Source organism: Mustelus asterias, chromosome 19 (assembly GCF_964213995.1).
Source record: "Mustelus asterias chromosome 19, sMusAst1.hap1.1, whole genome shotgun sequence".
Taxonomy (NCBI): Eukaryota; Metazoa; Chordata; class Chondrichthyes; order Carcharhiniformes; family Triakidae; genus Mustelus; species Mustelus asterias.
In genome coordinates this window covers 24,646,613-24,673,031 of record NC_135819.1, presented here as the reverse complement: position 1 = coordinate 24,673,031, position 26,419 = coordinate 24,646,613, and the positions used below count along the sequence as shown (strand labels likewise).

The 26,419-nt window shown below is 47.5% G+C and overlaps 1 protein-coding gene across 1 annotated transcript in view; it reads right to left on the bottom strand.

Annotated features, from left to right (window-relative positions):
* LOC144507659 (EVI5-like protein) overlaps nucleotides 1-26,419 on the bottom strand; it is a 371,712-nt gene that overhangs the window by 177,980 nt on the left and 167,313 nt on the right. Inside the window, exon 7 of the mRNA XM_078234815.1 lies at nucleotides 25,838-25,891. Coding sequence (XP_078090941.1) covers nucleotides 25,838-25,891 — 54 coding nt within the window. The remainder of the gene's footprint in view (nucleotides 1-25,837; nucleotides 25,892-26,419) is intronic.

Below are 26,419 nucleotides of genomic sequence, written 5' to 3'. Positions count from 1 at the left end.
CATTGCCAGAGTAAATGGATTGGAGGCAGAATTCTCTGCACCATCTCAATTTCCCATTAAAGATTTTCAAGATTTCAAACAAAACCACAGGGGAAAGAAAATAAGCTTGGTTCCTTAAATGTCTTCTGACCCAAGTGAATCGAGTGCTTCAATGGTTAAATTCACTTTTGCCAGCTCCACTACATGTTGAAGGTGCATCAAGGTGTTTGAATAATGGAGGTGATGGCTTTGTGTTGATACCAGAGCAGTGGGACAAGATTAGCAGTCTGCATCATGCTCCACTCTCCACACCAACCAACACACACTCCCCCACACCAACACACACACACACACTCCCCCCACACCAACACACACACACACACTCCCCCCACACCAACACACACACACACACTCCCCCACACCAACACACACACACTCCCCCACACCAACACACACACACACACTCCCCCACACCAACACACACACACACACTCCCCCACACCAACACACACACTCCCCCACACCAACACACACACACACACACCCAACCAACACACACACACACACCCAACCAACACACACACACACACCCAACCAACACACACACACACACCCAACCAACACACTAACTCCCCCACACCAACACACACACACTCCCCCAACCAACACACACACACACACTCCCCCAACCAACACACACACACACCCCCAACCAACACACACACACACTCCCCCACACCAACACACACACACACACGCACACTCCCCCACACCAACACACACACACACACGCACACTCCCCCACACCAACACGCACACTCCCCCACACCAACACGCACACTCCCCCACACCAACACGCACACTCCCCCACACCAACACGCACACTCCCCCACACCAACACGCACACTCCCCCACACCAACACGCACACTCCCCCACACCAACACGCACACTCCCCCACACCAACACGCACACTCCCCCACACCAACACGCACACTCCCCCACACCAACACGCACACTCCCCCACACCAACACGCACACTCCCCCACACCAACACGCACACTCCCCCACACCAACACGCACACTCCCCCACACCAACACGCACACTCCCCCACACCAACACGCACACTCCCCCACACCAACACGCACACTCCCCCACACCAACACGCACACTCCCCCACACCAACACGCACACTCCCCCACACCAACACGCACACTCCCCCACACCAACACGCACACTCCCCCACACCAACACGCACACTCCCCCACACCAACACGCACACTCCCCCACACCAACACGCACACTCCCCCACACCAACACGCACACTCCCCCACACCAACACGCACACTCCCCCACACCAACACGCACACTCCCCCACACCAACACGCACACTCCCCCACACCAACACGCACACTCCCCCACACCAACACGCACACTCCCCCACACCAACACGCACACTCCCCCACACCAACACGCACACTCCCCCACACCAACACGCACACTCCCCCACACCAACACGCACACTCCCCCACACCAACACGCACACTCCCCCAACCAACACACACACACTCCCCCACACCAACACGCACACTCCCCCACACCAACACGCACACTCCCCCAACCAACACACACACACACACACTCCCCCAACCAACACACACACACACACTCCCCCAACCAACACACACACACACACTCCCCCAACCAACACACACACACACACTCCCCCAACCAACACACACACACACACACTCCCCCAACCAACACACACACACTCCCCCAACCAACACACACACACACTCCCCCACACCAACACACACACACACACGCACACTCCCCCACACCAACACACACACACACACGCACACTCCCCCACACCAACACGCACACTCCCCCACACCAACACGCACACTCCCCCACACCAACACGCACACTCCCCCACACCAACACGCACACACACTCCCCCAACCAACACGCACACACACTCCCCCAACCAACACGCACACACTCCCCCAACCAACACACACACACACACACTCCCCCAACCAACACACACACACACTCCCCCAACCAACACACACACACACACACACTCCCCCAACCAACACACACACACACACTCCCCCAACCAAACACACACACACACACACACTCCCCCAACCAACACACACACACACACACTCCCCCAACCAACACACACACACACACACTCCCCCAACCAACACACACACACACACACTCCCCCCTCCAACACACACACACACACTCCCCCCTCCAACACACACACACACACTCCCCCCTCCAACACACACACACACACTCCCCCCTCCAACACACACACACACACTCCCCCCTCCAACACACACACACACTCCCCCCTCCAACACACACACACACACTCCCCCCTCCAACACACACACACACACTCCCCCCTCCAACACACACACACACACTCCCCCCTCCAACACACACACACACACTCCCCCCTCCAACACACACACACACACTCCCCCCTCCAACACACACACACACACTCCCCCCTCCAACACACACACACACACTCCCCCCTCCAACACACACACACACACTCCCCCCTCCAACACACACACACACACTCCCCCCTCCAACACACACACACACACTCCCCCCTCCAACACACACACACACACTCCCCCCTCCAACACACACACACACACTCCCCCCTCCAACACACACACTCCCCCATCCAACACACACACTCCCCCATCCAACACACACACTCCCCCATCCAACACACACACTCCCCCATCCAACACACACACTCCCCCATCCAACACACACACTCCCCCATCCAACACACACACTCCCCCATCCAACACACACACTCCCCCATCCAACACACACACTCCCCCATCCAACACACACACTCCCCCATCCAACACACACACTCCCCCATCCAACACACACACTCCCCCATCCAACACACACACTCCCCCATCCAACACACACAGTCCCCCAACCCACACACACACTCCCCCAACCCACACACTCCCCCCTCCAACACACACACTCCCCCAACCAACACACACACTCCCCCCTCCAACACACACACTCCCCCCTCCAACACACACACTCCCCCCTCCAACACACACACACACACACACTCCCCCCTCCAACACACACACACACACACACACACACACACACACACACACACACACACACACACACACACACACACACACACACACACACACACACACACACACACACACACACACACACACACCATTTAGACAGTTACATGGGTCAGATGGGTATAGAGGTATATGGGCCAACTGTGGGCAACTGGGTCTAGCTTAGTAGTTAATAAAAGGGACGGCATGGACAAGTTGGGCCGAAGGGTCTGTTTCAGAGCTGTAAACCTCTGTGACACCAAATAATAACAGCAAAAAAACAGAGCCAGTGCGACGTGACAAAGGAGAGAATCTATCCCATTAGTCATCGTCAAATCTACCTGGGAGAAGTTCAGATGAGTGTTGAAAAGATATCTAAATCTGGAGTAAAACCAGAAAATGCTGCAAACATCCAGCAGGTCGGAGAGTAGAGCTAACATTTCGAATAAGGATGACTCTTTGTCAGAGCTCTGGCTCAATTCCCTTTCATGATGTGGAGTTGCCGGCATTGGACTGGGATGGGCACAGTAAGAAGTTTCAAAACACCAGGGTAAAGTCCAACAGGTTTATTTGGTAGCACGAGCTTTCGGAGTGTCGCTGCTTCCTCACCTGAGGAAGGAGGAGCGCTCCGAAAGCTTGTGCCACCAAATGGTGTTGTGAGACTTCTTATTCTATTCTCTTTCCACAGATGCTGTCAGACCTGCCGAGTTTTTCCAGCATTTTCTGTTTTTGTTTCAGATTCCAGCATCCGCAGTAATTTGCTTTTGTCTAAATCCGGAGTAACTGAGGTGATCACCTGGTCAGGTACCTTTCCTAAACAAAATGTCAGCAGTACTTTCTTTGGGGAAGGGCAAACAACGTGGGCTCTCGAAATAAATGGCAAGACAGTGAACTTCCCTTCCCTGGTAATACGCAACAATTCGCCACAATCTCCTCAATGGTGGAGGTTCGCAATTTTAGAGTGTACTAGGGGTGGGTGGACTAGTGTCACTAGACCAGGACTGGTTCCAAGTCAAAACCAGGGCAGTGACTGGGAAAAGATGCAGCTGTTCTGGTGCACTCCTGGAATTTGGCAATCCTGCACTTTATCAGCGGCACGATGGCACAGTGCCTGGCGCTGCTGCCTCAGTGCCAGGGACCCGGTTTCCATTCCAGCCTCGAGGGATCGGTCTGTATGGAGTTTGCACATTCGCACTGTGTCTGCGTGGGTTTCCTCCCACACTCCAAAGATGGGCAGGGTAGGTGAATTGACCATGCTAAATTGACCCTTAATGTTCTATCGGAGAGCCAGTGCACACGCGATGGACCAAATGGCCTCCATCTGCACTGCAGGGATTCTATGGCCAACATACTTGATGGAAAATGTCTGTTAGTGCCACCTAGACTTGGGATAAATTTGTATGCAAGTGCAAAAAAAACATTTAACTGACAGTGGTGCCATAACTGCTAAAGTTTGGGTTGAAAGGGTTAAATAAACCCTCTCTCTGAGCTAGATTACAAGCTGTCCAGCAGAACTGGACTCAAGTAGAGAAGGCCCAACCCCACCTAGTGTAACTCTGGCCTCGAAAGGGGTTGCTCTCACACTAAGCTCCTGCAGGGAAAGGGGTAGAGTCTCCTTGCTGTGCCACTGCCCAGACGCACACTGCTGGCCACAGTCAGCTTGGTGGCACTGGCCTGGAGCCATGGGACATAATGTATCTTTGTGCTAGAAAGTGAAGTTTTATAACACGAGTGTTACTGGTGTTCCAGGGTTCTGAGGACAGTATTATGTAGTACACACACATGCTTGAAGAGGAAGTGGTGTAGATGTTACAGCCTCTTGAAAAATAGAGAAACAGAGAGTGCAGCTTTAACAAGGATCAAAGAGGAACATTGGGGACAACCTCCTTGTTGACGCAGGTGTTGAGAGGCTCACTTATTTTACCTAACCTGCCACGCTAAAGACACAAATCAAAACTGTTTCACAATTCACTAAAGCTGGAAAGAAGTGGATTTGCTGAAACCTTTAGCAGATCGAGTGAAATCAGTCTGATAATTTTCTGTAATCTTGTCATGAAAAATGTTCTTTTTTCCCCTTTGGGAGTGGTTTAGTAAGAGCTGCAGAACAGCATGAAGCTCAAAGCCAGGTGTTGCAATCCCAGCAAACACATCAGTACGTCACTCAGCTGGAGCCCCGCACAGTGGAGGAGTGCTTCAGCTCCGCAGGGGAAAGGACATGCCCTAACCCACACTTCCTGTTGGCCAATCATAACATGAATTCCCTCCGTGGAGACAGCAGCATCTGCTTTGTCCCAAACATCATATCACTCTGGGCCGGAGGAGTTAACCGTGTCTAAAAGCTCCTTGTGCACAAAAGCTTGGCAGGGGAGGTCGCTGGTGGTGCAGAAGCTTTGAAAGAACTTGCAATGCATTTCCCAGTTTTGTATTAACCCTTCATATAAAGAAGGCCCCAGATATTGTTTTTAGACAGAGGCTTGCACGGGGACACCAAGAAGAATGAGCAGGCTCATGATTTCTCGAATTGTTAGCCCTATGGTTGGAGTAGCCGAAGTGTATCCCCACCCACGTGGGGGAAACACACACAGAAGCTTCATATACTGGACAAACAGTGCGTGGGATGGGTTCACAGGATGTATACAAGAGAGCTTTCAAGATCAGGATGTCAAGAAACCAGTTAGGGAACAGGCTATTTTGGGTCTGGTATTGAGCCATGAGAAATTGTTAATTAATAACCATAGAATCCTACAGTGCAGAAGGAGGCCATTCGGCCCATCAAGTCTGCACCTACCACAAACTTACCCAGGCCCTATCCGCATAGCCCCATGCATTTACCCTAGCTAGTCCCCCTGACACCAAGGGGCAATTTAGTATGGCCAATCCACCTAACCTGCACATCTTTGGAACCTTGCAATGAAGGGACCTTGAGGGAAGAGTGACCATAAAACAATGGAATTTAATGTTGAGTTTGAAAATGATTTAGTAAAGTCCAAAACTCGGGTCTTAAATCTGAATAAAGCAAACTAGGTTACAAGCTGTCCACAAGACAGAACTGGTGGAATTTGAAGGTCATGTTGACGAAGGAAGATTGGGAAGCGGCACTGAAAGTTTAGATGGTAGATAAGCAATGGCAGTTAAAGGATCAATACATAACTTGCAATTAATTTATATTCCTTCAGTCACAAATTCATGGCAAAATGGTCCAACTGTGGCTAGCAAGAGGCGTTAAAGATGGTATTAGATCAAAGAAAGGAATCAGTGTTGGTGCCTTAGCTGTTTGTGGTTTACATAAATGATTTAGGCTCGGAGGGTTGATCAGTAAGTCCCAGGATGATACGGAAATTGGTGGGGTGGTAAATAGTGTGGAGGGTAGTCTTCGATTACAGGAGGATATTGACGGGCTGGTCGGATGGGCTGATCAGTGGCAAATGGAATTCAATCCGGATTATTGTGAGGTGATGCACTTGGACAGGAAAAACAAGGCAAGGGAATACATGATGAATGGCAGGACCCGGGGAAGCACCAAGGATCAGAGGGACGTTGCTGCGCATGTACACCGGTTCCTTATGGTAACAGCACAGGTGAATGAAGTGGTTACGAAGGCGTGGGGCTTACTTGCCTTTATTAGTTGAGGCATAGAGTTTAAGAGCAGGGAGGTTATGCCCTGAACTGTATAATACCTTGGTTAGGCCACAGCTGGAGTACTGTGTGCAGTAATCCATATTATAGGAGGGATGTGATAGCACTGGAAAGGGTGCAGAAGAGATTTGCCAGGATGTTGCCTGGGCTGGAGAGTTTAGGTTATGAAGAGAGATTGGATAGACTGGGGTTGTTTTCCTCGGAGCAGAGAAGACCGAGGGAGGACATGATTGAGATGTATGAAATTACGAGGGGACAGGAAGAAACTTTTCCGCTTGGTGGAGGGATCAATGACCAGAGGGCATAGATTTAAGGGAAGGGGCAGGAGGTTTAGAGGGGGGAAAAAACCCTTTCACCCAAAGGTGGGAATCTGGAACTCACTGCCTGAAAGGTGCCAAGGCTATGGGCCAAGTGCTGGGAAATGGGATTAGAATAGCAAGGCTGAGGATTGGGAGAATTTCAAAATCCAGCAAAGCAGAACCAAAAATTGATAAGGAAAAAAGGGAATAAGAGTAGATTAGTGAGAAAGACATAAAAACAGATTACAAATGTTTCTATCGGTATGTAAATAGGAAAAGATTAGTGCAATTAAACATGGGCCCATGAGAGACAGAGGGCTATAGAGGCTGGGTCGTTAAATATGTCCCAGGCTGAGATAGACAGATTTTTGATCAGTAAGGGAATCGAGGGTTATGGGGATAAGGTGGGAAAGTGGAGTTGAGGATCACCACATCAGATCAGTCATGATCTCACTGAATGGCAGGGCACACTCGATGGGCCAAATGGCCTACTTCTGCTCCGACGTCTTATGGTTCAGAGTTTTTTTGAGGATGCTACGCTTCGGGTAAATAAGGGAAAACCAGTGGATGCATCTGTTTTTCAAAACACGTTTGATAAGGTGCCACATAAGAGGTTATCCCACAAAATTAGAACTCGTGTGTTTGGGGTAATGGTATACTATCAGTTGAGGAATGATTAATGGACAGAAAACAGAATGAAAGAATGAATGGTGGCACATTTTCGAGTTGGCAGGCTGTAACCATTAGGGTACCGCAAGAATCAGTAATCAGCTATTTACAATCTACATTACTGACTTAAGATGAGGAGACTGTGCATAACTTATTCAAGTTTGCTGACAATACAAAGTTAGGTGGGTAATAACTGCTAAGGAAGGCACAGAGACTGAAGAGAGATACAGACGGAACGGACAAGGATGTGACAGATCAAATACAATGTGACCCTGCGTGAAGTTACTCACTGGTAGGAAAAATAAAAAAAAACAGAGTCTGTATTTAAATAGTGAACGCATGAAAAACATTTGCACTCAGAGGAGGAACCAGTGTCCTTGTACATGAATCACAGAAAGTTAACATGCAGGTACAGCAAGCAATGGTATATTAGTTTTTGCTGCAAACAATAGAAGAGTAAAGAAGTCTCACTACAACTATGCAGCCAGGGCATTGATGAGGCGATACCTACAACAGTGTGCGTCGTGGGTTTCCTTAGCTAAAGGCCAATAAACTTTCTCCAAGGGGAGCGCAACAAAGGTTCACTAAATTGGTTCCTGTGATTAGGGGACTGTCCTACAAGGAGGGACAGAGTAACTCCTCTGGAGTTTAGGAGAACGAGAGATGATCTAAAAGCTTGTAAAGAGTTTGACGGGGTGGATGCTGAGGGCAGCACAGTAGCAAGCACTGCTGCTTCACAGCTCCAGGGACCTGGGTTCGATTCCCGGCTCGGGTCACTGTCTGTGTGGAGTTTGCACATTCTCCTCGTGTCTGACTTAAGATGAGGAGACTGTGCATAACTTATTCATTGTTCCCAGGAGCAGGCTGAGGGTAAGAGAGTGGGTCTTCTAACTGTAATTAATTATTTATTTTTTCAGTTAATTTTGGGTTTAAAATCGGAGGTTTTTTTCAAAACCGGAAGTCAGGCCAGGAGTGGCCAGGGGAAGTTTTTGGAGGGTTTAAAAGTGCACCAAAGTATACAGCGGGCAGCATAGCAGCGGGCAGCTGAGTGAGTGGGAAGTTGAGTGAGCTGTCAGGGCTTTGGCTCACAGGGCTTGGACGAGCAGGGGTGAGTTTTTGTTTCCTTATACTCTTATTAACTTTTCACTGTCTTACTTGACATAAAGTCTCCAGTATGAGTGTGAAACCAATGTGTTGTTCCCAGTGTAGGATGTGGGAGGTCCTGGAGGCATCTGGCCTCCCGGACATCCACATCTGTGAGGGGTGTGTCGAGCTGCGGTTCCTGAGAGACCGTGTTAGGGAGCTGGAACTACAGCTCGAGGATCTTAGGCTGATGAGGGAGAATGAGGAGGTGATAGACAAGAGCTATCATCAGGTGGTCACACCAGGGCCACGGGAAGAGGCCAAGTGGGTGACGGCCAGGAAGGGTAAGGCTAGGGTTGTTGAGAGCACCCCGGTGGATTTGCCCCTGCACAACAAGTACTCCTGCTTGAGTACTGCTGGGGGGGACAGCCCGTCTGGGGGAAGCAGCAGTGGCCGTGTCTCCGCAGTGGAGTCCAGCCCTGTAACTCAGAGGGCTAAGGAAAAGAGGAGGAAGGCGGTATTAATCGGGGACTCGATGGTGAAGGGGACAGAGAGGCGTTTCTGCGGAGGTAGGCGGGATTCTCGCATGGTGGTCTGCCTCCCTGGGGCCGGGATCCAGGATGTCGCTAGTCGCGTCCCAGAAATCCTGAGGTGGGAGGGAGAGGAGCCTGAGGTAGCGGTACATATTGGTACCGCTGATGTGGGTAGGAAGGGAGAAGGGGTCATGAAAAGGGAGTACAGGGAATTAGGGAGACAGCTGAGAAAGAGGAAAGCAAAGGTAGTAATCTCAGGATTACTGCCTGTGCCACGGGAAGGTGAGGGCAGGAATGGAGTGAGGTGGAGGATGAATGTGTGGCTGAGGGACTGGTGCAGGGGGCAGGGATTCAGGTTCCTGGACCATTGGGACCTCTTTAGGGGCAGGGGTGATCTGTATACAAAAAACGGGTGGAACATGAATCACACGGGGACCAATATCCTGGCCGGTAGGTTGGCTAAGGCTACTGGGGAGAATTTAAACTAGATAGGTTGGGGGGAGGGGAGCTAGAAGAGTTGACTAGGATCAAGGAACTAATTGATGGGGGGGAGGATGCAGGGGTAAGGGGAATTACAAAATTAATGGTAGAGGAGAGGGTGCAAGTGAATGAAGGCGGTAATTTAGATAAGGGAGAAGAGGGAGAGGGTGTTCGCGACTCATCAAAGCGGGTTCAGATAAAAGCTGGAATAAGGACACTTTGCCTGAATGCACGAAGCATTCGGAACAAGGTGAATGAGTTGATGGTGCAAATCAGCACAAGTGGGTACGATCTAGTGGCCATTACAGAAACGTGGCTGAAAGGTGACCAGGACTGGGAGATGAATATCCAGGGGTATCAGGCGTTTAGGAAGAATAGACAGGAAGGAAAAGGTGGTGGGGTTGCGCTATTAATAAGAGATAATATCAGGGTAGTACTGAGGGATGACATAGGCTCTGAGGAACAAAACGTGGAATCGTTATGGGTAGAGATGAGGAATAGTAGAGGGAGAAAGACACTAGTAGGTGTGGTATATAGGCCCCCAAATAATAATGTTGAGGTAGGGAGGGCTATAAACAAGCAGATAAGGGATGCGTGTAAAAACGGAACGGCAATAATCATGGGGGACTTCAACATGCACATTGACTGGCAGACTCAAGTCAGTAAGGGTGGAATGGAGGAAGAGTTCTTAGAATGCTGTCGGGATAGTTTCCTTGAACAGCATGTTACGGAACCGACGAGGGAACGAGCTATTTTGGATCTGGTATTGTGTAACGAGGTAGGTAGAATTAAGGATCTTATTGTGAAGGACCCTCTTGGGTCTAGTGACCACAATATGGTCGAATTTCTGATTCAGATGGAAGAGGAGAAAGTTTGGTCTCAAACCAGTGTCCTCTGTTTGAACAGAGGGAAATATGATAGGATGAGGGATGAATTGGCTCAGGTAGACTGGGAGAGCAGGCTGGCAGGTAGGATAGCTGAGGAACAGTGGAGGATTTTTAAGGAGATCCTTTTCAGTTCTCAGCAAAAATATATTCCAGCAAAAAACAAGGATTGTAAGAAAAGGGAGAACCAGCCGTGGATAACGAAGGAAATAAAGGAGAGTATTAAAATAAAAACAGCTGCGTACAGAGTGGCCAAAAATAGTGGAGAAACAAGTGATTGGGAAAAATTTAAGAAACAACAAAGAGAGACTAAGAAAGCGATAAAGAAAGGAAGGATAGACTATGAAGCTAGGCTAGCAATTAATATAAAAAATGATAGTAAAAGTTTTTATAAATATATAAAAAGGAATAGAGTGGCTAGAGTGAATGTTGGACCCTTGGAGGACGAGAGGGGGGAGATAATAGTGGGAAATGAGGATATGGCTGAGTCTTTAAATAAGTTTTTTGTGTCGGTCTTCACGGTGGAGGACACAAATAGTTTGCCAAATATTAACGATAGAGGGTTGGCAGCAGGAGAAATACTTAATACAATTAATGTTACCAAAGAGGCAGTGCTGGGTAGACTAATGGGACTGAAGGTGGACAAGTCCCCGGGTCCGGATGGAATGCATCCCAGGGTATTGAAAGAAATGTCAGAGGTAATAGTGGATGCGTTAGTGATTATTTATCAAAACTCGTTGCATTCTGGGGTAGTGCCGGTTGATTGGAAAACGGCTAATGTTACGCCGCTGTTTAAAAAAGGAAGGAGACAAAAGGTGGGTAACTATAGGCCGGTCAGCTTAACGTCTGTAGTAGAAAAAATGCTGGAATCCATTATTAAAGAGGAGATAGCAGGGCATCTGGATAGAAATGGTTCGATCAATCAGACGCAGCATGGATTCATGAGGGGAAAGTCGTGCTTGACGAACATGTTGGATTTTTATGAAGATGTGACGAGGGCGGTTGATGGAGGAGAACCGGTGGATGCGGTGTTTTTGGATTTCCAAAAGGCGTTTGATAAGGTGCCCCATAAAAGGCTGCTGAAGAAGATTAGGGCACACGGAGTTGGGGGTAGTGTGTTAAAGTGGATTGGGGACTGGCTATCCGACAGGAAGCAAAGAGTCGGAATAAATGGGTGTTTTTCCGGTTGGAGGAAGGTAACTAGTGGCGTGCCGCAGGGATCGGTACTCGGGCCGCAACTGTTTACCATTTATATAGATGATCTGGAGGAGGGGACGGAGTGTAGGGTAACGAAGTTTGCAGACGACACAAAGATAAGTGGAAAAGTGAATCGTGTGGAGGACGGAGAAGATCTGCAGAGAGATTTGGACAGGCTGAGTGAGTGGGCGAGGATATGGCAAATGGAGTATAACGTTGAGAAATGCGAGGTTATACACTTTGGAGGAAATAATAACAAATGGGATTACTATCTCAAACATGCTACCGTGCAAAGGGACCTGGGGGTCCTTGTGCATGAGACGCAAAAGCCCAGTCTGCAGGTACAACAGGTGATCAAGAAGGCAAATGGGATGTTGGCCTATATCGCGAGGGGGATAGAATATAAAAGCAGGGATGTCTTGATGCACCTGTACAGGGCATTGGTGAGGCCGCAGCTGGAATACTGTGTGCAGTATTGGTCCCCTTATATGAGGAAGGATACATTGGCATTGGAGGGAGTGCAGAGAAGGTTCACCAGGTTGATACCGGAGATGAGGGGTTTGGATTATGAGGAGAGGCTGAGGAGATTGGGTTTGTACTCGTTGGAGTTTAGAAGGATGAGGGGGGATCTTATGGAGACTTATAAGATAATGCGGGGGCTGGATAGGGTGGAGGCGGAGAGATTCTTTCCACTTAGTAAGGAAGTTAAAACTAGAGGACACAGCCTCAAAATAAAGGGGGGTCGGTTTAAGACAGAGTTGAGGAGGAACTTCTTCTCCCAGAGGGTGGTGAATCTCTGGAATTCTCTGCCCACTGAGGTGGTGGAGGCTACCTCGCTGAATATGTTTAAAGCGCGGATGGATGGATTCCTGAGCGGTAAGGGAATTAAGGGTTATGGGGATCAGGCGGGTAAGTGGTACTGATCCACGTCAGATCAGCCATGATCTTATTGAATGGCGGGGCAGGCTCGAGGGGCTAGATGGCCTACTCTATTTCTTATGTTCTTATGTCTGCGTGGGTTTCCTCCGGGTGCTCCGGTTTCCACCCACAGGCCAAAGGTGTGCGGGTTAGGTTGACTGGCCGTGCTAAATTGCCCCTTGGCGTCAGGGGGATTAGCAGGGTAAATACATGGAATTACAGGGGATAGGGCCTGGTTGAGGTTGCCATCGGTGCAGGCTCGATGGGCCAATAGGGATTCGATGATTTCTTTAGTTCTTAACAGATTGGAATAAAGTTTACTTTTACAGAATGTGCGCTGGCAGGGGGATAGCACAAACTATTCCCAGAAACACTGGGTTTAACAAAGCAAAGCAAACTTCAATCTTAGAAGGAGAAATAGAAAGTAATCAATGAGTTAAGAAGCATAAAGCCTACAGTGGAAGCCACTGGTGTGAGAGTGTTTCCTCGGTTCAGAGAGCTTGGAAACTCAATAGTGGCGAGGGAAGGGCAGAGGTTTCATGTAACGGGAGATTTGGAAAGTTAGAGAGAAAGGACAAGGCAATAATACAGGTAATGGTAGTCAGACTGAGAGGGGAAGGGACAGAGCTTACAAACCAGCAAATATAGTCAGCGGAGGCAAAAAATGGCTTTAAATTAAAACAGTAAGAAGTCTCACAACACCAGGTTAAAGTCCAACAGGTTTATCACGAGCTTTCGGAGCGTTGCTCCTTCATTAGGTGAGTTTAAATTAAGAGAGGAGTGTTTAGGTGAAGGGAGATTAGAAATGCAATCAAGGCAATTAGGAAATATATCAATGCAGGTAAAGACAAGCTGAGTGGAGCAGGAAGGGACAGAGTTGAACAGTAACAGTGCAGGGTGCATAGTCTATGCAGGGAATAGGATTGAAAAAATAAAGCCAACTGAAGTTTACCTGAATGCGTGAAGCATCCACAATACAAAAAATGGACTAGTGGCACAAATAGAGAAAGACGGTTTATAACCTAATCACCATTACAGATATATGGTTACAAGGTGACCAAGGTTGGGAAATAAACATTTCAACGGTACACAACATTTCATAAAGACAAGCAGAATGGAAAAGGAAGAGGACTGCCCTGGTAACAAAGGAGCGCAATTCCGAATTATAAGGGATAGGATTTATAGTTATTTGGAGAGTAATGAATTGATAGGTGATAGTCAGCATGGTTTTGTGGCAGGTAGGTCGTGCCTTACTAACCTTATTGAGTTTTTTGAGAAAGTGACCAAGGAGGTGGATGGGGGCAAGGCAGTGGACGTGGTATATATGGATTTTAGTAAGGCGTTTGATAAGGTTCACCATGGTAGGCTTCTGCAGAAAATGCAGATGTATGGGATTGGGGGTGATCTAGGAAATTGGATCAGGAATTGGCTAGCGGATAGGAAACAGAGGGTGGTGGTTGATAGTAAATATTCATCATGGAGTGCGGTTACAAGTGGTGTACCTCAGGGATCTGTTTTGGGGCCACTGCTGTTTGTAATATTTATTAATGATCTGGATGAGGGTATAGTTGGGTGGATTAGCAAATTTGCTGATGACACCAAAGTCGGTGGTGTGGTAGACAGTGAGGAAGGGTGTCGTAGTTTGCAGGAAGACTTAGACAGGTTGCAAAGTTGGGCCGAGAGGTGGCGGATGGAGTTTAATGCGGAGAAGTGTGAGGTAATTCACTTTGGTAGGAATAACAGATGTGTTGAGTATAGGGCTAACGGGAGGACTTTGAATAGTGTGGAGGAGCAGAGGGATCTAGGTGTATGTGTGCATAGATCCCTGAAAGTTGGGAATCAAGTAGATAAGGTTGTTAAGAAGGCATATGGTGTCTTGGCGTTTATTGGTAGGGGGATTGAATTTAGGAGTCGTAGCGTTATGTTGCAACTGTACACAACTCTGGTGCGGCCGCACTTGGAGTACTGTGTGCAGTTCTGGTCCCCACATTACAGGAAGGATGTGGAGGCTTTGGAGAGGGTGCAGAGGAGGTTTACCAGGATGTTGCCTGGTATGGAGGGGAGATCCTATGAGGAGAGGCTGAGGGATTTGGGATTGTTTTCGCTGGAAAGGCGGCGGCTAAGAGGGGATCTTATTGAAACATATAAGATGATTAGAGGTTTAGATAGGGTGGATAGTGATAGCCTTTTTCCTCTGATGGAGAAATCCAGCACGAGGGGGCATGGCTTTAAATTGAGGGGGGGTAGTTATAGAACCGATGTCAGGGGTAGGTTCTTTACCCAGAGGGTGGTGAGGGATTGGAATGCCCTGCCAGCATCAGTAGTAAATGCGCCTAGTTTGGGGGCGTTTAAGAGATCCGTAGATAGGTTCATGGACGAAAAGAAATTGGTTTAGGTTGGAGGGTCACAGTTTTTTTTTAACTGGTCGGTGCAACATCGTGGGCCGAAGGGCCTGTTCTGCGCTGTAATGTTCTATGTTCTATGAAAGATTTTGCTGCCAAATAAACCTGTTATTTGTCCAAGGCCGGCATCTCCACATCACAACAAAGGATGATGCAAGGGCATTAGTGAGAGCAGTGTGGGTTGAGACAGAAATCACAAGGGTTGGAAAATGCAGGAGGGGCAGCTTATAGGTCCCCGAACACTAAATTATTGGAGTATGTAACAAGGACAATGTAATAGCTGTAGGGGGACTTTAATCTTCATAGCAAAGGTGGTCTGGAAGGTGGGTTTGTGGAATGTTTTCCTGAAGCAACGTGCTGTGGAACCAAAGGGATAAAGCCACTTTAGATCGAGCATTGTGTAATGAAGCAGGGTTTAATTAGTAATGTCATTGTAAAAGATCCACTGGGAAATAGTGATAACACAACTAAATTCCACATCCTCCAATCACAAAATAAAAACTAATTATAAAAGATAAGGGGAGAGCTGGCTCTGGCTGATTGATTAATTAGACTAAAACATTTAAAGGAACGATTCAAAACATTAAAAAATACATTCCAGTGAAAAACAAAAGCTCAGTGAGAAAGGTGCATCCTGAGCTGACTAAGGAGGTTAAAAGGCTAATAATATTGCATGGATTCAGTCAGACTGACCATACCATAATCTATCCCCCCCCACCCCAACAAATCCACTTTCTCTGAACATGTTTCCTGAAACCAGAATGACACTTTACAACTGTCGGTGTTTGCCTCTTGCTGGAGGTATCCAACTCTTGCTGGTGGACTAGGCTGGTCGGTTAGCTCAGTTGGCTGGCCGACTGGTTTGAGATGCAGAGCAGTGCCAACATCATCAAGGTAGAAGGCCCCGCCTTCTCAACCTTGCCCCTTGCCTGAGGTGTGGCGACCCTCAGGTTAAATCACCACCCGTCAGTGCTGCCCTTTGAAGGGGAGATCTGGGACTGTGCCAACTTTACCTTTTTATAATGTTGCAAATAGTTGTAACTCGGAGGATGAGTGAAGTTTTGGATGGCAGAAACAGGCCATCAGAAAGTTGATAAAATAGAAAAACTAGAATGAGCTTAAGCTAGCAGGAATATAAAACAAATTTTATGCTTACAAAGAAAGAGTAGCTTCAGTAAACATTGGGCTCTTTGCACACACACACACAGGAGAAATTCTCATGGCATGGGAAAAAGGCAGAGACATTCAACTATATTTTGTGTCTATCTTTACAGTGGAAAGATAATCATAGAATCCCTACAAGTGCAGGAGGCCATTTGGCTCATCGAGTCTGCACCGACAATAATCCCACCCAGGCCTTATCCCTGTAATCCCACGCTGCTTTGCTAATCTCCCTTACACTAAGGGTACAATGACACAGTGGATAGCATTGCTGCCTCATAGCGCTGGGGACCTTGGTTCGATTCCTGGCTTGGGAGTGACAGTTGGTGTCTCAGTGAGGGAGTGCTGCTCGGGCTGCAGTGGAGAGTGACAGTTGGGGAAGTGTGGGGAAGTTTTTTTTTTTTTTTTTCTTTTTTTCTTGCTGGTAATGGCTTCAGGGATGGCAGTTCAGGCAGTATGCTGCATCTCCTGTGGGATGTATGTGGTGAGGAAATCCAGTAGTGTTTCAGGAGATTTTAGTTGTAAGAAGTGCATTAGATTGCAGCTTCTGGAGGAGCGTGTAAAGGAGCTGGAGGGGGAGGTAGAGGAACTCCGCATAATTCGGGAGGCGGAGGTGGAAGTTGATAGGAGTTATAGAGAAATAGTAACTCCTAGAAATGAGGCTTGGGTCAATGCCAGGAGGAGGGGTAAGAAGCAATCGGGAAGACAATCCCCTGGGGCGGTTCCCCTCCATAATAGGTTTTCGGTGCTGGAGGCTACAGTTGAGGAGGAATCAACTGAGCATAGAGAGCAGATCTCTGGGGGTGAGCCGAGTGAGAAAGCTCAGGTGGTTAGGGGCTGTAAAAGACTGGGCCTTGTGATTGGGGACTCCACAATTAAGGGGACAGATAGGAGGGTCGGAACTAAAGGTAGGGACTCAGGGTTGGTGTGTTGCCTACCAGGGGCTGGGGTCCGGGATGTGTCTGACAGGGTATTCAGGATTCTTAGGGGGGAGGGAGATAAACCACAAGTTATTGTACATGTGGGGACACACGACATAGGGAGGATAGGGGAAGGGGATATTAGGCAGGGATTTATGGAGTTGGGGTGGAAACTAAAGGCCAAGACTGACAGAGTGGTTATCTCTGGACTCTTGCCTGTACCACGGGATAGTTTAGAGAGGAATAGGGAGAGGGAAGGTTTGAATTCATGGCTGAGGGGATGGTGCAGGAGGGAGGGGTTCAGGTACTTAAGCAATTGGGGCTCGTACTGGGGAAGGTGTGACCTCTATGAGAAGGATGGTCTACACCTTAATCAGAAGGGGACCAATATCCTGGGGGGTAAATTTGCTAAGGCCATGCAAGGAGGTTTAAACTGATTCGGGGGGGGGGAGGGATCCTGAGTAGTGGGGCTGAAAGTGAGGGATGCATGGATGGGGACTGCAATGCACGGCATTGCAGAGGTGGGGTGGAGCAGGGTTTGAAATGTGTATACTTCAATGCCAGGAGTATTCGCAATAAAGTGGGTGAACTTGCAGCGTGGATCAGTACCTGGGACTTCGATGTTGTGGCTATTTCAGAGACATGGATAGAGCAGGGGCAGGAATGGATGCTGCAGGTCCCGGGGTTCAAATGTTTTAGTCGAAGTAGGGAAGGAGGTAGAAGAGGGGGAGGGGTAGCATTATTGGTCAGAGATTGTATCACAGTGTCAGAGAGGAGGTTTGATGAGGACTTATCTGTTGAGGTAGTATGGGCGGAGATTAGAAATAGGAGAGGAGAGGTCACCCTGTTGGGAGTCTTTTATAGACCTCCTAAAAGTTCTAGAGAGGTTGAGGAAAGGATTGCGGAGTCAATCCTGCTTAGGAGTGAAAGTAATAGGGCAATTGTTATGGGGGATTTTAACTTGACTAATATTGACTGGAATTGTTATAGCTCTAGCTCGTTAGAGGGGTCAGTTTTTGTTCAAAGCGTGCAGGAAGGTTTTTTGACTCAGTATGTAGACAGGCCAACTAGAGGTGAGGCTACATTGGATCTGGTGAGCCAGACCAGGTGCTAGACTTGGAAGTTGGTGTGCATTTTGGTGATAGTGACCACAATTCGGTTACGTTCACCTTAGTGATGGAAAGGGATAGGCATGAACCTCGGGCCAGTGGTTTTAGCTGGGGGAAGGGTAATTATGAGGCTATTAGGAGAGAATTAGGAAACATAGGTTGGACTAGGAGATTACAGGGACTGGGAACGTCCGACATGTGGAGTTTTTTCAAGGAGCAGCTACTGCGAGTCTGTGATAGGTATGTCCCTGTCAGGCAAGGAGGAATTGGTAGGGCTAGGGAACCGTGGTGCACCAAAAAAGTTTCTTTGTTGGTTAAAAAGAAAAAGGAGGCTTATGTTCGGATGAGACGTGAGCACTCGGGTAGTGCACTAGAAAGCTTTAGATTGGCTAAGAGGGAGTTGAAGAGCGAGCTTAGAAGGGCTAAAAGAGGACATGAGAAGACTTTGGCGGATAGGGTTAAAGAGAATCCTAAGGCGTTCTATAGGTATGTCAAGAACAGAAGGTTGGTTAGGGCAAGTTTAGGGCCAGTTATAGATGGCAGAGGGAAGTTATGTGTGGAACCGGAGGAGATTGGTGAAGCATTGAACCAATATTTCTCTTCGGTGTTCACGCAAGGGGACATGAATATAGCTGAGGAGGACACTGGGTTGCAAGGGAGTAGAATAGACAGTATTACAGTTGATAAGGAGGATGTGCAGGATATTCTGGAAGGTCTGAAAATAGATAAATCCCCTGGTCCGGATGGGATTTATCCAAGGATTCTCTGGGAGGCAAGAGAAGTGATTGCAGAGCCTCTGGCTCTGATCTTCAGGTCGTCGTTGGCCTCTGGTATAGTACCAGAAGATTGGAGGTTAGCGAATGTTGTCCCATTGTTTAAGAAGGGGAACAGAGACTTCCCCGGGAATTATAGACCGGTGAGTCTCACTTCTGTTGTCGGCAAGATGTTGGAAAAAATTATAAGGGATAGGATTTATAGTTATTTGGAGAGTAATGAATTGATAGGTGATAGTCAGCATGGTTTTGTGGCAGGTAGGTCGTGCCTTACTAACCTTATTGAGTTTTTTGAGAAAGTGACCAAGGAGGTGGATGGGGGCAAGGCAGTGGACGTGGTATATATGGATTTTAGTAAGGCGTTTGATAAGGTTCACCATGGTAGGCTTCTGCAGAAAATGCAGATGTATGGGATTGGGGGTGATCTAGGAAATTGGATCAGGAATTGGCTAGCGGATAGGAAACAGAGGGTGGTGGTTGATAGTAAATATTCATCATGGAGTGCGGTTACAAGTGGTGTACCTCAGGGATCTGTTTTGGGGCCACTGCTGTTTGTAATATTTATTAATGATCTGGATGAGGGTATAGTTGGGTGGATTAGCAAATTTGCTGATGACACCAAAGTCGGTGGTGTGGTAGACAGTGAGGAAGGGTGTCGTAGTTTGCAGGAAGACTTAGACAGGTTGCAAAGTTGGGCCGAGAGGTGGCGGATGGAGTTTAATGCGGAGAAGTGTGAGGTAATTCACTTTGGTAGGAATAACAGATGTGTTGAGTATAGGGCTAACGGGAGGACTTTGAATAGTGTGGAGGAGCAGAGGGATCTAGGTGTATGTGTGCATAGATCCCTGAAAGTTGGGAATCAAGTAGATAAGGTTGTTAAGAAGGCATATGGTGCTTGGCGTTTATTGGTAGGGGGATTGAATTTAGGAGTCGTAGCGTTATGTTGCAACTGTACACAACTCTGGTGCGGCCGCACTTGGAGTACTGTGTGCAGTTCTGGTCCCCACATTACAGGAAGGATGTGGAGGCTTTGGAGAGGGTGCAGAGGAGGTTTACCAGGATGTTGCCTGGTATGGAGGGGAGATCCTATGAGGAGAGGCTGAGGGATTTGGGATTGTTTTCGCTGGAAAGGCGGCGGCTAAGAGGGGATCTTATTGAAACATATAAGATGATTAGAGGTTTAGATAGGGTGGATAGTGATAGCCTTTTTCCTCTGATGGAGAAATCCAGCACGAGGGGGCATGGCTTTAAATTGAGGGGGGGTAGTTATAGAACCGATGTCAGGGGTAGGTTCTTTACCCAGAGGGTGGTGAGGGATTGGAATGCCCTGCCAGCATCAGTAGTAAATGCGCCTAGTTTGGGGGCGTTTAAGAGATCCGTAGATAGGTTCATGGACGAAAAGAAATTGGTTTAGGTTGGAGGGTCACAGTTTTTTTTTAATTTTTTTTATTTTATTTTATTTATTTTTTTTTTTAACTGGTCGGTGCAACATCGTGGGCCGAAGGGCCTGTTCTGCGCTGTAATGTTCTATGTTCTATGTTCTATGTTCTTGGGTCACTCACTGCCTGTATGGAGTCTGCATGTTCTCCCTGTGTGGATTTCCTTCGGATGCTCTGGTTTCCTCCCATAGTCCAAAAGATGTGCTGGTTAGGATGCATTGGCCGTGCTAAATTCTCCCTCGGTGTACCTGAACAGGCACCCGAGTGTGGCGACTAGGGGATTTTCACAGTAACTTCATTGTTGTGTTAATGCAAGCCTACTTGTGACAATAAACTTTAAAAAAATTTAGTATGGCCAATCAACCTAACCCACACACCTTTGGACTCTGGGAGGAAACCGGAACATCCGGAGGGAACCCATGCAAACACGGGGAGAATGTGCAAACTCCACACAGACAGTCACCCGAAACCAGGAGCGAATCTGGGTCCTTGGCGCTGTGATGCAGCAGTGCCACTGTGCCGCCCAAGTTACAAAACAGAAATAGCAGATAACCTACAGGTTAATAAGAATGAGGAAATAAAGGTAATTCATATCAGCAGGAAAAAAGTACTGGGGAAATTTAAGGAACTAAAATCTGACTAAAGCCCCAGGTCGGGTGCCTACAGTCTCGGTTTGAAAAGAGATAGCTGCACAGATAGTGGGTGCGCTGGTTCTGACTTTCCTGAATTCCCTACATTCTGCAATGGCGGTAGCAGACTGGAAGGAGCAAATGTAACTCTGCTTTCAAGAAAGGAAGAAGAGTGCTGGAATCGACTTTGATCAAAGCCTTAACGAAGCATTTGGATAAGTATGATAATGACTGGAGAAGTGAACATAGCTTTAAGTAATGGAAATCACGTTTAACAAATTTAGAGCTTTTTCTAAAGTAGGCAGAGGTGAATCAGTAGAAGTAGATTTTCCCTGGATTTTCCCAAAGACATTCAATAAAGTGCCACCCAAAAGTAAGGGATCACGGATTTGGGGGCGATATATTAGCTTGGATAGAGGATTGGTTAACGGACAGGAAGCAGAAAGTCGAGGTCAATAGTCATCATCGAGTTGGCAAACTGTGACTGGTTGGCTGCTGCAAGGGTCAGTGCTGGGGCACAGCTATTTACCATCTATATTAATGACTTAGACAAAGAGAGAGAGAGAGAGAGTAATGTATCCACATTTGCTGACAGTGCAAAGTTAAGTGGAAATGCAAACTGAGGCGGCCACAGGTAGTATGTAAAGAGATGTAGATATGTTAAATGGGTGAGCAACAAGGTGGCATGGGGATTATGTGACAAAGTGTGAGGCTATTCACTTTGCTCATAAGAATAGAAAAGCAGAATAAAAGGCATGAAATATGTAAATATTGATGTTCAGACAGACTTAGACAGGGAGTACAGAAAGTCAGCACACAGCAAGCAATTGGAAAACAAATGGCATGTTTGCTTTCATTACAAGGGGATTGGAGTACACGAGTAAAGCAAGCTTGCTACAATTGCATGGGGTTTGGTGAGGCCATACCTGGAATAGTGTGCACAATTTAGGTCTCCAGATTTAAGGAACAATGTACTTGACAAAACAGTAAAGCTTCCCTGAATTAGTCTCTGGGATGAGAGAGTTGTCCTATGTTGGGAGGCTGAGTTAACTGGGTCTATATTTTCTGGGGCTTCGAAGAGTGAGAGGTGATCTCATTGAGACATTCAAGATTATGAAAGGGCTTGACAGGACAGAGAGGATAGACAGAGAGATTGTCCCTAGCTGGGCAATCTAGAACACAGGCAACAGACTCAGGATAAGGGGCCGATCATTTAGGATTGCAGGAAGGAGAAATTGTGTCACAGGAGGGATGGTGAATTTTTAGAACTGTCTACTTCAGAGGGTTGTAGATGCTCCATCGTTCAACACATTTAAGGCCGAGATAGACAGGCCTCTCAGGGGAATAACATGATGGGGAGAGTGGTCATCAGCCAAGATCATACTGATTGGTGGAGCAGGCTTGGTGGGCAGTATGGTCTACCCCTGCCCCTGTTTCTTATGACCATACTCTCATTCCAATAGGGTACAGAATCAAAGACAGTTCATTAAACCTCACAGCACAGAAGGCCATTCAACATCATGTTGGTGCTAGCTCTTTCCCCTTTCAAAGATGCAACGGTCTCCAACTCAACCACTCTGTCAAACTACTCCACTCACAACAGCCTGTGTAAAGAAATTAATTCCTGACCATTGTCCTCATGACTTTAAATTAAAGATCTTCCATCACGGATAATCCATTAAAGGAGCAAAGGATTTCTCCTCATCAATTCTCTACGCAACTTATAAAACGTCCAGTGAGATCTCAATGAGATCACCTCTCCAAAAAATAGACACTCAATTTACTCAGTCTCTCATCAGAGGACAACTCTCTCACCACAGAGACCAATTCAGTGAAGCTTTATTGTTTCATCTCCATTAAATCTTCTTTTCAGTTCCACAGGATCTTCTGTAACTTCCCAGCTCGGTATTTATTCAGATGAAACTATGCAGAATATTCTCTATGGCTTCATAGAAGGCCCAGAACTGCACACCTCACATTAGCAGTGTACAAACCAATATTATGTATAAATGTAAAAGCAGCATCCCACCTTCCGATTGGGTACATTACAACCCTCAGAACATTGAGTTCAACAACTTTAGACTGTGACCTTTGTCCTTCATCTTAAACCCTTTTACTTAAGCATCCCAGACATGTATTGCCTCAATGCCAACCCCCCCCACCACCACCTTCCCCACCGGACCTTCTGTCTTTTGTTCTAAAGGTTGCTGCATCTTGTTGCAATCTCTCCCAGCTGCACTTTAATATCTAACTTCTTCCTCTCTAGCTCGATAAAGAACCTAAATAGACTCAAAACGTTAATTGTTTCTCTCCCTGCAGATGTTGCCAGACCTACTCGTCTTTCTAGCATCGTCTGTTCCTGTTTCATATTCCAGCACCCACGGTATTCTGCTTATTTTATTTATAAATTTAATGTTAATTGAATTCATAGAATCATAGAAACCCTACAGTGCAGAAGGAGGCCATTCTGCCCATCGAGTCTGCACCAACCATAATCCCACCCAGGCCCTATTCACATAACCCCTCATATTTACCCTGCTAATCCCCCTGACACTGAGGGTCAATTTAGCATGGACAATCCACCTAACCCACACATCTTTGGACTGTGGGAGGAAACCGGAGCACCTGGAGGAAACCCACGCAGACACAGGGAGAACGTGCAAACTCCACACAGACAGTGACCTGAGGCCGGAATCGAACCCAGGTCCCTGGTGCTGTGAGGCAGCAGTGCTAACCACTGTGCCACCGTGCTGCCCTAATCCTGGTACTCTTGGCTCCCATTTAGGTAACCCAAACACACACATATAGAACACAGAACATAGAACAGTACAGCACAGTACAGGCCCTTCGGCCCTCGATGTTGTGCCGAGCTTTGTCCGAAACCAAGATCAAGCTATCCCACTCCCTATCATCCTGGTGTGCTCCATGTGCCTATCCAATAACCGCTTGAACGTTCCTAAAGTGTCCGACTCCACTATCACAGCAGGCCGTCCATTCCACACCCCAACCACTCTGCGTAAAGAACCTACCTCGGACATCCCTCCTATATCTCCCACCATGAACCTTATAGTTATACATCTTCAGGCAATGATCTATTTGAACACCAAGGAGTTTCTTCATCTGCACCCTTCAGTATCTTTAATCCACCAGGTTTTACAGTAAATGTAAACCGCACTCAGAACAGCCATGGTCTTACTGAATGGTGGAACAGGCTCCAAGAGTCAAATAGCCTACTCCTACCCCAATGTTTCAATGAGTAAAGTCTTCAACATATAACTTATCACTGAAAGCTCTACTCTTCAATATTGTTCATTATTTTCCCAAGTTTACAAAATGAATATTTTAAAATAGAGATATCTTCAGCGATTTCATAGAATCATAGAATCCTACAGTGCAGGAGGCCATTCGGCCCATCAAGTCTGCACCAACCAATCCCACCCAGGCCCTATCCCCATAACCCTGGTTAGTCCCCCTGACACTAAGGAGCAATTTAACATGTTGAATCAACCTGACCCACACATCTTTGGACTGTGGGAGGAAACCGGAATGCCCAGAGGAAACCCAAGCAGACACAGGGAGAATGTGCAAACTCTGCACAGTGACCCAAGCCAGGAATCGAACCCGGGTCCCTGGCGCTGTGAGGCAGCAGTGCTAACCAATGTGCCGCCCTGTTCAATGTTCCCCAAATATGTTGCCCTCTGCAAAATTCACACGAAAGTTACAAGGAAGAACCAGCCTCTGAACGGAGCCTGGTGACCTGCCATGGATTAAGGATGTACCCACGAGTGAGACCGACTCTATTGGGAATAACACTGCTACAAACCACTGCATCATACAGCAGCAGCATCACACTCAGACACGTACACACTCTCAGAGATTTGATCATGCTTTCTGCTCTAGACAAAGCTGTTACATCGTGAACAAGACAAAAAACTGCTGGCAATCTGAAATCAAAAACAGAGAATGATGGAAATATTCAGCAAGTCAGGCAGCATCGGTGGAGCGAGGAAGAGTTATTAATAAACCGTATTGTCGTCACCCTTGACAGTTCTTCTCAATCTCAAACATCAACTGTGTTTTTCTCCCACAGATGAGGTGGTGCCTTTTTTTTAATTCACTCAGGCGATGTGGGCCTCACTGGCTGGGCCAGTATTTGTTGCCTATCCCTAATTATCCTTGAATTGAATGGCTTGCTAGACCATTTCAGAAGGGGCATTAAAGAGTCAACCACATTGCTGGGGCTCGGGAGTCACATATCGGCCAGGCCGGGTAAGGACGGCAGATTTCCTTCCCGAAAGGGGCATGAGTGAACCAGGTGGGTTATTTACAACAATGGATTCGTGGTCATCATTAGACTTTTAATTCCAGATATGTACAGAATTTAAATTACACCACCTGCCGTAGTGGGCTTGGAACCCGGGTCCCCAGAGCATTACCCTGGGTCTCTGGATTACTAGTCCAGTGACGGTACCACTGCACCACCGCCTCCCGTAGACATGGTGAGAAGCACGGGACAGTTCAATTACTATCAAAAGAGAGTAGCTGACAAAGTGCTCCAGGAGCGCATCATACCTTCTCCAGGGTCTCAATCCGCTGCTTGAGGAGACGATTCTCTGTTCGGAGTCTCTGCGGAACAACAAGGGAATCAGATTAATCTACAAGCACCCTGCGTCCAAACCAAACGGTGAGATTGTTGCATACACCTCTCCAGTAATCTGGAGATCCAGTTTAAAACACACACAGGCAGGCCGAACTGTACATCAGATTGCAGACTCAGTATCTGAGAGTGGTACAAGTCTGGTGGGTACAAGCGCCAGTCTCGGTTACTGCCTTTGTACAATGATTTATATATTACTTCAAACAGGAATGCTGCCTGCCTATATCTCAAATAGAAGCTTTTGAAAGGCTGTTGCTTCCATTTACAGAACATGCCAGGGGACCTCACAGACAACCGATCTCCACCCGGGGGAACACGCAGCACAGGTCACCAGGCAAAGGCGGCCAAATGTTGGCAGTGTCGTCACAGAATTCCTCGGAGGCCACGCTTTCCTATTGATCCCTGCGGGACGCTTCCTGGAGGAGGGGTCTGGAGAAGTCCTTTGCCAATGACAGCAAGCAGTACTGCTCTCGGAGCCAGCAGCATATCACTGCAAC